This window comes from Papaver somniferum, chromosome 9 (assembly GCF_003573695.1).
Source record: "Papaver somniferum cultivar HN1 chromosome 9, ASM357369v1, whole genome shotgun sequence".
In the NCBI taxonomy this organism is placed as follows: Eukaryota; Viridiplantae; Streptophyta; class Magnoliopsida; order Ranunculales; family Papaveraceae; genus Papaver; species Papaver somniferum.
Window position 1 is genome coordinate 33761252 of NC_039366.1, and position 12216 is coordinate 33773467.

The 12216-nt window shown below is 38.9% G+C and overlaps 1 protein-coding gene, 1 non-coding gene and 2 pseudogenes across 2 annotated transcripts; 1 reads left to right on the plus strand and 3 right to left on the minus strand.

Moving 5' to 3' along the window:
- Positions 1-3671: 3671 nt before the first annotated feature.
- Positions 3672-6198, minus strand: LOC113313296 (ABC transporter G family member 6-like). The gene has a single exon (XM_026562051.1). It carries the CDS (start codon positions 6103-6105, stop codon positions 3946-3948), a length of 2160 nt encoding a protein of 719 aa, XP_026417836.1. The 5' UTR covers positions 6106-6198; the 3' UTR covers positions 3672-3945.
- Positions 6199-8494: 2296 nt separating this feature from the next.
- On the minus strand, positions 8495-9116 carry LOC113311742 (annotated as a pseudogene).
- Positions 9117-9158: 42 nt separating this feature from the next.
- On the plus strand, positions 9159-10185 carry LOC113311743 (annotated as a pseudogene).
- On the minus strand, positions 9187-9260 carry TRNAV-UAC. The gene has a single exon. It is a non-coding gene; the product is annotated as a tRNA-Val (tRNA).
- Positions 10186-12216: the final 2031 nt, after the last annotated feature.

A 12216-nucleotide genomic window follows, 5' to 3' on the forward strand; every position in this document is an offset into this window, starting at 1 on the left:
TCCTTCTTTTTCTTAGGCTTTGTTTGGAATCGGACGAGACACCTTGTTGTCCGAAGCTCCAGGATCTTTCACAAGATTACCCTTGAAGCACTTATTTCAACTAGATCTTCACTCTATCTGATACAGAACTTGCTGGCAGCAAAGTAATGATCTTCTAAGAGCAACCGCAGTGGTGCGAGTATAACCAAAGACCAAAGAGGAAAAAAAAAAAGATCAAATTTTGGGTTTAGTATGGTGTGTGACGCTACGGTTGAAAGACTAAATTTGGTCAGACGTACATTATACGTTCGCCTGGTGTGGAGCGTAGACTATACCAACGCCTGATTGGGACGTGCACTAAAAAAAATGAAAGAAATGGGGCGGAGGTATAAAGCCCGCCCCACTAAATTGATTTTCAAAACAAAGAATGGGGCGGGGGTATAATGCCCGCCCCACTAAATTGATTTTCAAAACAAAGAATGGGGCGGGGGTATAATGCCCGCCCCATACAAAATAATTAAAAAAAAAAATGGGGCGTAGACTTTACGTACGCCCCATGTGGAGCGTAAACTATACCAACGCCTGGTGTGGGGCGTAGACTATAGCAACGCCTGATGTGGGACGTGCACTATATGTCCGCCTGGTGGTGGGGCGTGAAGTATATCAACGCTTGACTATATCTGGGTTTAGTCTTGGTCCCAGACCAAATATACTCTGGGTTTTAGTCGTTGATCAAAATTTGATCGATAGTACGTTCCACTACGTCTGTTCAAAAGACCAAATATTTGGGTTTACTCTCCCACTGTGGACGCTCTAAGGGACTAGGTTGGATAAATCCATCACTCTAGTCCATGTTTCTAGCGCCAAAATGTAGTTGCATCTTTTCTAATGCCTACACCCATGATGATTTTAACCATCAAAATATAAAAGAAAATAAAGTGCAGAAATGTAAAGGGAGACAGATCTTTTTACGTGGTTCGGTCAATTGTGATCTACATCCACGGATTTCACTATGTTGTGAGGTGTTTACAAGATCTCCATTGGAGAGGCTCTCATGGAGCTCTTGGGAAGAAGAAGACCTATGAAGGCCAGATGAGAGATAGGGGAATAGCCTTGGCTATCCGACCATCCCTACTAACCTATTTCTCTTTTTGTTTTATAGGGTAGGTGGTTACATTAAATTACATATATGCTCTTAAGGCTGACTAGATGGGATAAGACTAAGTGGTTGGGTATACATAGTGTATTTGGTTACATTTTAGTAGGGTCCTTCGACTCCTAATCTTGCCCCACATAGCGAGATCATCTTTTGCCCTCACAAAATCTGTGCCGTCCACATTTGGTCCATATAAATGGTAGGTGCTACATTTTCATCCGCGTCGGATCCATAACACGTATGTCTAACATCCCCGGATAGGCTGATGGATGAGTTGGATGGTGGCAGATCCGCGGATTTTGTATTAAACATTCAATTTAAGTAAGGTGAAAACAAAAATAAGAGATCCTCCAATGGTCATATGGTCAGCTTCACATGTGGCATTGTGGGAAGACATCCTTTATCCTATATATTAACAATTTTCCCTAAATATAAGGAATGAAAAAAATCTCTCTCCAACCGTATTGTATTCTGAACCTTTCTTTGCCTAGCTGTAAATTTATTTATTTTTTTAATAAAGTGATTATCCATTACGCGGTCGTAGGTAACTCCCTCTATTATTTTGGCGGCATAAAAATTTGGTAAACAGAATCCCTCCAAAAACTAGGTCATGAGTTATTTTGATTTGTCTATAAATAGATGAGAATATGCAAACTCTATTTCATCTGTTCTCTTCTTGAGTCAATCGCTTGATAGAAATTAAGATCTAGAGAAAAGTTTGGTGAGGTTCAATCTTTTGTTTTTCTGCTGTTCTTTCATTTTTTGATTATCATATATTTTTGTTTAGATCCGGTAAATTTAATTATCATCCAGTTTTTGCCTTGGATGAGATGTAATCAACCTATATTGATTAAAGTTTTGTTACATATTACAATATCTTTAGTTTTTAGTTTGTTTTCCTGGTTGATCTTTGTGTTCTCTGAAGGAGTAACTCATTAAAATCTAATATCAGGGCTTATATCATGATCTAGAGTAATCATATGGTTAATAAAAAATAATTATTTGGTTGATATATTATTTGTTTGTATGCTGGGGTTTGTCTGTACTATGCATGAATCTAATATTTCAAGTTTTGCGCAGTTGTTGGTGAAGTATGTCAGACCGTATGTCAATCGAGAGTCAACAAACAAACAAGGAAAATGAAAATGTTCATGTTCCTGCAACTTCTCCTGATCCGGGTGTTGTGTTTGTAACCCCACAAACCCACTATCATCATTCCTGCCAACAACCACAGTTTCCTATACAATACCCTCCTTTTGGTATGAATCAGTTCAGTAGTCCGTTTTCATCGAATGCTGAACACCCATATGGGGTTGGGTATTCCTTTCAAAGTCATATGAATGCCCCATTTCCCCCTTCCCAAACTCAATCTTTAAGAACTTCAGTAACAAAAAAGAAAGGAAAGGGAAAGAATCCTTCACCAATCCAATCTTCCAATCCTCCTCGTCGACTTTGGACGCCAGCTGAAGACATCGCACTGACGAAGGCATATCTCTACGTCTCTGTCGATTCGAATGTAGGGAAGGATCATACAAGTGAAAGAATGTGGAATCGTATTTTGGTTGCTTGGAGGGAGAACATGGGCACTTATGATGAGTCTCGAAAAGCCAATGGCTTATCATTCCGTTGAGGTCTGATCCAAGCTGCTGTAACTAAGTTTCATGCTGCATATGAACCTATAGATAGAGCTCCAAAAAGTGGAGTTTCGATTGAGAACTTGGTAAGATATTCATTCTTCTTATTTTATACTTTTCTTTTATAATTTGCAGTTTAAGATTATGCAAGAGGAACGTATGTTATCAAGGTGTTTGCTAGGCATAACTCCTAAGTTTCTCAGTTTCAAATTTGGTATGAAGATAATTTTCCATTTAATATAATGCACCGTAACTTATATAACAAAGCTTTGTGATATAAACATGTGTACTTCAGGATAGTAGTTACCTATTACATAGATAGTCTATGAATTCGATGATAAGATATTTTGATCGATTGTTGTTGCTTCCGCATTTGCAGAAACGAGATACACTGAGACTTTACAAGGAAACTGGGGATGGATCAGCATTCAAATTCGAACATTGTTGGGAAATTCTGAAAGAAAATCCTAAGTGGTGTTCACTTCAACTCACTAAGACTGGAACTTCAAAGAAAGAAAAGAAGACTGCAGGTGAAGGTCTTGCTGATAGTTTAGCGCAGACATCACTTACTTCTTCACTGCCGGATGGTGTCACGGATGTGGATAAAGAGGACATTGATGCCGAACAAGGAGTTGCTCGACCACCGGGTAAAAACACTAGCAAAGCTAAACATCAAAAAGCGCACGAACAGAAGAATATTGCAGGCATACTGAGTAAATCACATCTTTATATGATTATCCTTGCATGTTCAACTAAATCCTCGGGTGTCCACCCGCCAAAACATGAATCGTAATTCTTCCGGTATATACACGGTTGTTGATTTTTATTGTCCGCCCAGTAGGCAAATAGAATATCCCAACCATACTAAGCCCATACCAAATTCCATTTTGTTTAGAAGGACCAAAACTCAAATCCTTGTCTCATTTCAAGTCAGTTCCATAAATTTGAGTAAGAAAAAAACTCTCGTATTAAAACAGTCTAACTGCTGACTCGGCGCGACTCAGGGATTGACTCAGACCCAGACGCCGAGTCAGCTGCAAACAAACAAGGTGAAAGTCAGTAAAATGAATTCAACAAACCCGGGGCAATCACACAACAATTTAGACCATGAAAATGCGCCCAAAAGGATATTGGACATTGGTGACAAATTCAGGGTTCAATCCCAATTCTTATACCCTATGATCTCTTGTTCTTGCTGCCAAATAATAGACAAAAGTAAAAGAGAATTCTAAAGAAGAAACCCCATGCCAAAGTTATCCAAATACTACTCCATTTGCTTATATCATTTAATCCTAGCTTTCCCAGTATATCGACTCCGGTCGAGACACATGTATTACGAGTTATATCCATGCCTAAAGATTTACTCAATGTCTTCAGCAACTTAAGTTTCTCATCAGTCGAAAAAAGCTCCAGTGGCGTGTTGTCGAATATCTGAACACCTCGAACGAAACACTTAGTTGAATCATCGAATTCATTCAGTAAAACTCCTTCAAATGGATACTTCACTAACGATATGTAATGAAACCAAATCCAATACGGTGGAATCCGATCTCGGCTGATAAAGAATCCACTGAAGAGAAGGAAATAAGCTAGCATCGCTACAGCAATAACGTACCCTAGCATAACATCTGGAACCACTCCGGAGAGAAAGGTTACAAAGGAGCTACCTGCCCAAAATGAAGCCAAGATTGCAATGAAAAAGAACAAGAACCCTGAAAAACCACCTGATAAACCGACCGCCCAGAACGTTGTTGCTGCAAAGGCGATAGAGAGCATGACTAATGCAGGTATAGTAACAATCGAGTGTGATAGAACATAAGATGAACGGCGATATGCATTGTAAGCAGTTTCTCTCATGAAGATGTATCTCTCTTGGAGGAATTCAGGAAGAGCTTGTATACAGTTGTAGAATGTTGTGGAGATGGCGAAAACCAATAAACCTAATCGTTCTTGTACACCTTTTGGTGAATTGTCAAGTTGCCAGAATATAGTGGCTAAGATAAAACCTGTTACAAGAACCGTTGCTAGCCGCGCCAACAAAAGTTTAGGCGTTCGAGTTGAATTTATCATAGACCGTTTGGACAAAACATAGATTTCGAACCAGAATGGATTTCTGAAAGTTGCAATGGTAGATTTATGATTAGTAGAATCGTTCTTTGACGCGACAAAGACTAGTTTTCCACTTAAAATACTAGAACTTATCGCGTTTTTCAGAGATGGACTTTCTGGAATACTACTCCTGTTAAAGTTCCGATCACGTGAATACGTAATATCTTGCCAAGATGACTTGTTGAAATCAACCAACCTTTTCGTCCCTCCTGGTGATACCTCGAGTTCACGTATAAAATCAAGAGAAAACTCAGTTGGGTTCTCATTTTCTGGAATTGGATGGCCGAATTCAGAGAAGAACATGGAAAGATTTTTAGGTGAGCCGTTGTAAACAGTTTGTCCTCTTGAGAGGAAGATCAAATGGTCGAAGAGGCTAAGAATTCTGTTACTAGGTTGGTGAACTGACATGATGACTATACTCCCACTTCGAGCAATTTGTTGAAGAACTTTCACCACCATGAAAGCACTAGTAGAATCTAGCCCTGAAGTTGGTTCGTCGAGAAATAATAATATAGGATCATGAATTATATCAACTCCTATTGAAACACGGCGACGCTCACCACCGGAGATCCCTCTATGGCCTTCGTCACCAATCACCGTGTTCGCCGCATTTCCAAGTCCTAGCTGATTAATAAGTGCTCGAACTCTCTCCATTTTCTTCGATTTAGAAACCGAACGAGGTAACCTAAACTCAGCAGAAAACATTAAAGTTTCTTCAACGGTTAACATAGGAAAAAGAAGATCATCTTGCATCACATAAGCTGAAATCATTTTCAAAGTTCTAGATTCAAGAACTTCTCCATTTAGTGTCACGGATCCTTGCAAACTTCCTTTTGAGATCCTGTTCGCAAGTGCATCGATCAAAGTAGATTTCCCTGACCCGCTCGCACCAAGAACCGCCATTATTTCACCTTCTTTTGCTTCACCTGAAATATCATTCAATAAAACTTTTTTCTTAGAGTAATTGCTCTCTAGGTGTTCCACAGGATTCACCTCTAAATCATTCAAAAGCTTAGTTTTCTGGCAAAACAAAGCACCAAATGACAAATTTCGACGTGTCTTGACACTGTATTTCAGATTACTAAACGAAAGAACAAATCGAATCGGTCTTGGCTCCAGCTCTAGCCCTCCCTGCACAACACCATCATTCTCAACGCGCTTCAGAGGTTCATCAAGTGTTGGCGTGGAAGAAGTAATATTATTCTTAGTAACATCTTGGAGCTCCATTTAATGACTTACTGACTCCTAAGAATGAACCCTGTATTTAAATTTATAGAAACCGAAAGATCATAGAATGTGAACGGAGTTTGATAAAAATCTTACGGATCATTTATGCAGCTGTAATTTGGTGAATACGTCGACTTCATAAAGCAAAATATAATTTTTCGTGCAAGTTATATAGAATGTAGCCAATCAAGTGTGCTAGTTTCTTTTGCAAAATTATTTACCATGGATATTTTCTGATTCTTAATACTTGTCTTGAGCTACAAGAAAAACCAAAATTGAGATATATTAATATTTTTAATTTATTATTCAAAAAAGACAGCATATTACTTACGTGCACACATTAAAATTTGGTAAAGTAGGGATAGACTAAACATAAAAGCACCAAACACAGCATCCACATCCTGGAATCTTATTCCTAGCTCAAATGCAGTATGTCGGCTTTAATACGAAGAATTTTTTTTTTGTCTTTTTACAGCACCTATTGAGCTCCAAATATCTCCATGATGGAATATAATATTGGAAAATAGGCCAGAATATATCGTACAGAGAAAATTCCAGCTTAGCTTCTTTTGTTTTTGCTTCCAAACAGTAAAGAAACGTACCACAGAATTCTAGAGAAGAAACCCCAAGCTAGAGTAATCAGTACGCATTCCCACTTGTTTAAATCAGTCAAACCTTGATCTCTCAGTATATCAGCACCATTTGTGAAGCAAGTAGTGGCGGTTAGTTTCATCCCGGAAGCGTCACTCAACATACTTACGAACCCAACCTTTTTATCAGTTGGAAAAGCAGCAAAAGTTGTACGATCAAACATTTAAACACCACTAAGATAAAATTTACTATGGTTGTCGAATTCGTCCTGTAAACCAGCATTTAGAGGATATTTGAACAGAGAAATAAAATGGAACCAAATCCAGTATGATGGAATTCTATCTTTAGTGTAGAAACCCAATCGTTCTTGAACGCTTCTTGGCGAATTATCGAGTTGCCAGAATACGCTGGCTAAGATGAAACCTGAAAGTAGAATCTCCCCTAGTCGCATTCCAAATACTTCAGGTTGTCGACTTGAATTCTTTATCGATCGTTTCACTGGGACAATGATTTCGACCCAGAAAGGATTTGCAAAAGTTGACATGCCCTTACATATAGAGCTGACGTCATAGTTATTAATTGTTGGTGCAGTGGCCAGGTTTCGGTTTGTAATACAAACACTTATGGCGTCTCTTAGAGATAGACTAAATCTATAAGATGTCGCGGACTTCATCTTCTGCAGCCATGATAGGTTAAATCCATGGGGTGTCTCTGGACGTCGTCCGTTTAAGACGGAACAAAAAAAAGGTATTTTAGAATACCTCAACATAATTACAACTAAATTACACTACACTACACTACAAACATACTATTTACAACTACACTATTATACACTTGGTATACGATGCTCAGCTAGCCAATGTTTCTGTATAAGAACCAACTTAAGTCTCGTACACATTCAATGTGGTACTAAAATTTAAGGTGAAACTCCCGATTCCGGCGTAAGCCTTGAGGTCACCTGGCACCTGCTCAATTCTTATAGGGAATTTTTCTTTAAAAAAAAAAAAGAATAAATAAAAAAATCTCGTCTTTTCTTTTCTTTCAAGTAACAACAGTTTCTCTCACTCTTTTCTTCTCTATTTTGAATTCCCAATTCCCAGTTCTCTGTTCTGTTTTCTCTTTACGAACACAGCGATTCTTAAGGCAACCTAGATGGATGATAATCCTGACGAAAACGATTCCGAGCCAAACCCATGTCTTCAAAGCTCTATAATAATCACACTGTTGAGAATCATGATGCTATGCGAGGGATTGAATCGAACAAGGGTTTGTTGCTGATTGGAGTAATCAACTTCCTGAATCCAAGCTCAGAAATTTAAGACAACAACAACAACAACCCCTTTCTACTACTGCTGGTTCTGGATGTAAAAAGGTACGATTTTATCCGTGATGAATGTGCGATTACATGTTTTCGTCTAAGTACTAAATACTGATCACTAGGTGGAAAGTTAGGAGTAGAGGGATGGGAACGTAACAGATTATTGAACTAATAGTAGAAAGGGATAAAAGGCCAAGGAACTGAAAACTATTTTAGGTGATGAGCCTTAATGGAATCCGCAAGCATGACTGCCCTTGTAAGGTCCTAACCAAGGGCTATTCGAACTGCAATGCAAATTTCAACGATGCTCAATGCAAGATTAATGGTATAATCTGCTTGTGCGTTTAATAAACTACTTTATAATTCCTTCTTTACTCAGGCTGCATTGTAAAAAAAAGGTTATCAATTTTTCTAAGCAGTTTAAAATCAGTTCGCAAACCTCCTATACAACCAGAATCCTGAAGAAAGAGGAAATGTAAATCAACTGGTTGTCGCCTGCTACCATTATCCATCGACAGCTTCAATCCACCATGTAACACTGCTGTTCCTATCAGCCAGAACCGAAGTATTACCAGTAAGAGAACACAAAGTTAAATGATTTAACTTAAATCCTACTAGACTTTAACTTCCCACTGATCTTTTTTTTGCCACAGTCCATATGATAACCGTTCCATCGTTCGAAACAGTTGCAATAATTGATTTTAAAAGTCCATCAGCTCAACCAATCCTTATGCACCTGAACAGCAAGGAAGCAAAATCATCTTCCATGTTCCATTGTAAAGTTTCCAAATCTTCATAGTATTATCACAACAACTAGAAACAAGCTTCTGTCTCCAACCACACCATCATTTGTAGCAGAAAAAAACATAGACATTTCCATCAGAAGACCCACAAGCCAAACAAAGTCCAAGTTCACGAGGAGCCAAGCGATCGAATTCAAAGAAGATTTATGATCACTAAAATCATGAACTTGACTCCATTCATTCTAGTTACCCTCCTCTTTCCAAAGTAGATGAAGTAATTTTGGAGGGGGTGCAAAAAATCGAATCGTTGAGTACAGAAATCTCCATGACTCTGTCAAATAAACCAGCTTGATAGCCATGTAAGTATATTCGTTAAAGTTTAGCGGGCCGAAAAGGAAATTATGGTTCGTCTGGCCAAAAATGTGATTATGGTGCTGCCCAGTCTCGAACTGGGGACCTTCAGTGTGTAAGACTGACGTGATAACCGACTACACCACAGCACCTTGTTGCACAGACTTAAATTAAGAGTCATTATGTTTAATCCGATGAGTACCGTACCCTGTCTGTCGCACCTTCTGAGCACTATAAACCGAGACGGAGCTATGTAGAGTTTAGGAGTGGCCCCCGCCCCCTCTATTTTTTGAAAATTCATTAAGGATCCTTTAAATGTTTTGCTAATTAGCAGAAAAATTTCTTAGTCAGCCTCCCAAATATGTGTTTTTGTAATTAACCCCTTTTGAAAAAGAATTCTAACTCCGTCCCTGGCTATAAAATACATGGGTTTCTTCCGATTTGGAGTTTAAGTTCGTATAAACCGAAAGAGTAATTACAATGAGCCAGCGACCGACATGGACACCTGCAAAAGGTGGGGAGGAACAAGGTGGTACTCGAAAATCTGGCAGCTCTCAGAAAACCTCTTCCAGGAATCTTGCATCTCAGATGACACTAAAATCTAGAAAAGAAGGACAACATAGCCAGGAGGAATTAGCGAAGAGGAATTTAAGGGAAGAGCTGGAAGAGCGTGAGCGTAGCCATTGTTCTTCGAAGGTAGAAGCAACAAAAATAGGTAGAATCTGTACTGTTGTTCGTCGTAATATAGATACCGATGATTCTGATGAAAAGAGTTATAGTGATGATGATAACGATGATTTTGATGACGATGATGGTCTCTTGGCTGAGATTGCACGCATAAAAAAAGAAAAATATGAGGAGAGGCTTGGCAAGGAGCGACTAGAACAGCAAGAACAGATTATCCGTGGCAACCCTCTGGTCAGTAATGCAGCATCCTTTACTGTTAAAAGAAGATGGGATGACGATGTGGCTTTTAAGAGGCAGAGTTGCGGTGAAACTAAAACACCTAAGCGTTTCATCAATGACACGATCAGGAATGACTTCCATCCAAAATTGTTGCAAAAGTACATGAAGTAATGTTTGGCTTGAGCAATTAGTTGGGGTGCAGAGGAAAGCCGCATGTTTGGCTTAAGCTGTTCTATCAATTTGCTTTTCAGTATTGTTTCCTCATTTCAATGTTTGGATATTAGTACTGCCCAATCAAGACATTGTTTGTAGCCTACTAGAAAGTAGAAACCATGATCATTGACCACCTCAAAATACTAAACCTGGAGAACTAAGCAGACAACTTTCTCGTACACTGATGAGATTTTTCTTAGTTGGTCAAGAGTTCCAAACTCTCTGGTAACAATCTATACTTTCTCCCTGGTCAAAAAGGTAACAATCTCTGCTTTCTCTTGTTCTTATTCCCTAGTAGTAAATACAAGTAAAACTTAATTCTAAATAAGAAACCCCAAGCCATGCTAATTGTCATATGCACATTTAATTGCATCTGCCTTCACTCTAAAGGCATTACACAACGGAAGTCTTTACTTTTTTTTCTCTTTAATCCTTCATGTCCCCATAAACATAAGAGGTTATGCCATGTATTTGAACAATTCTCACACAAATCAGCAACATAATGAACACAAAGAATACTGCAACAAACCCATTTTATTGCACTAAAGGAAGATTATAAAACTCGTCCATCACATGGACCAAAACAGGCCATTCACCCTCTTGGTGAATGCCTAAAACACTCTACATTAGTGGTTCTTCTCTCAATTGAACTACACTAAACTTATTGATCCTAAGCTATTTATACAAGCTAATGATCAGGCCAAAACTCTGTGCAACCGCTTGCACCTGTATGGAAAAGCCATGTGTCCCATAAGTGGTTTCCATAACCGCCAACTTCAACTGCCATATTTTGTGTTGTCACGCCAATTGGTGCTATACCTGTTTTTGATGGTTATGAACATTCCACATGGTTATAAACTTCTTTTATAACTCGTTCTTCTCTGTCTCGCGCCTTTGACATGCTTGCAAAGCCAATAAACAACACTTGAGCCATAATGCGCCACTTTTACGCCAATTTTTTGCCACTTCTGCGCCTCACCGCATTTGGCCTTTCTCAGAACTTTTTAGGACATTTTGGCTAAGCCAAATTTCTAACTTATGCCAATATGTGTCATATGCTCATATGCGTTATTCTGGCTTTACTTTGCCAATTGCTCGACAATGCAATGTCACTCTTGCATTACTAGCTTGTTTGCATTATTCAAGCTTTGAACAGCCTTAAACTAATGCATATACCAACTCTTGGCCTATTCTACCTTCTTCATCATCCTTGAGTTTGGGCCAACTCAATTCCATGGATATGCCTTAATGCCAACATCGCATGTTGCATATGTCAACTTGGTCTGTCTTGTCTTCCCTTCGATGAAGCTTCATTGTGTCGGCCAATAAGCTTCATTACTGAGTCAAATGTCTTTACAGTGTAGCACTACCTTTGCACTTCACTGATCATGTGGGGTTTTTCCATTCTTAGCACTTGACAGTCTATGCAGTATCGCGCAGTCATTGTCGGACACTGACTTGGCGTGCAACTGTGTAACAATCATTTTGCGCCACTGGCACGTCATAGTTTTCCACACAAACTTAATTCTACTTAAACCTATAAGTAGAATTGCCCCTAATCGCATCCCAAATACTTCAGGTTGTCGACTTGAATTATTTTTCGATCGTTTCACTAGGACAATGATTTCGACCCAGAAAGAATTTGCAAAAGTTGGGTCTGTAATACAAGCATTCGTCTCTTAGAGATAGACTAAATCTATCAGATGTCGCGGACTTCATCTTCTGCATCCATGATAGGTTAAATTCAACTATACTCTTCACCCCACCGTGTGAACCTTCAAGTTCACGAATCAAATCAAGCACAAATTCAATCTTATTCTCATTTTTGTGAATTAGGTGATAGAATTCGGAGAAAAGAGAAAGGAAATTTGTTGGTGATCATGAGCCAGTATATGTAGAAGACCAAGAATTTTGTGACTAGGCAGGTGAACGGACATAATCACTATACTTCTGCTTTGAGCGATTCGTTGCAAGACTTTAACCACCTGG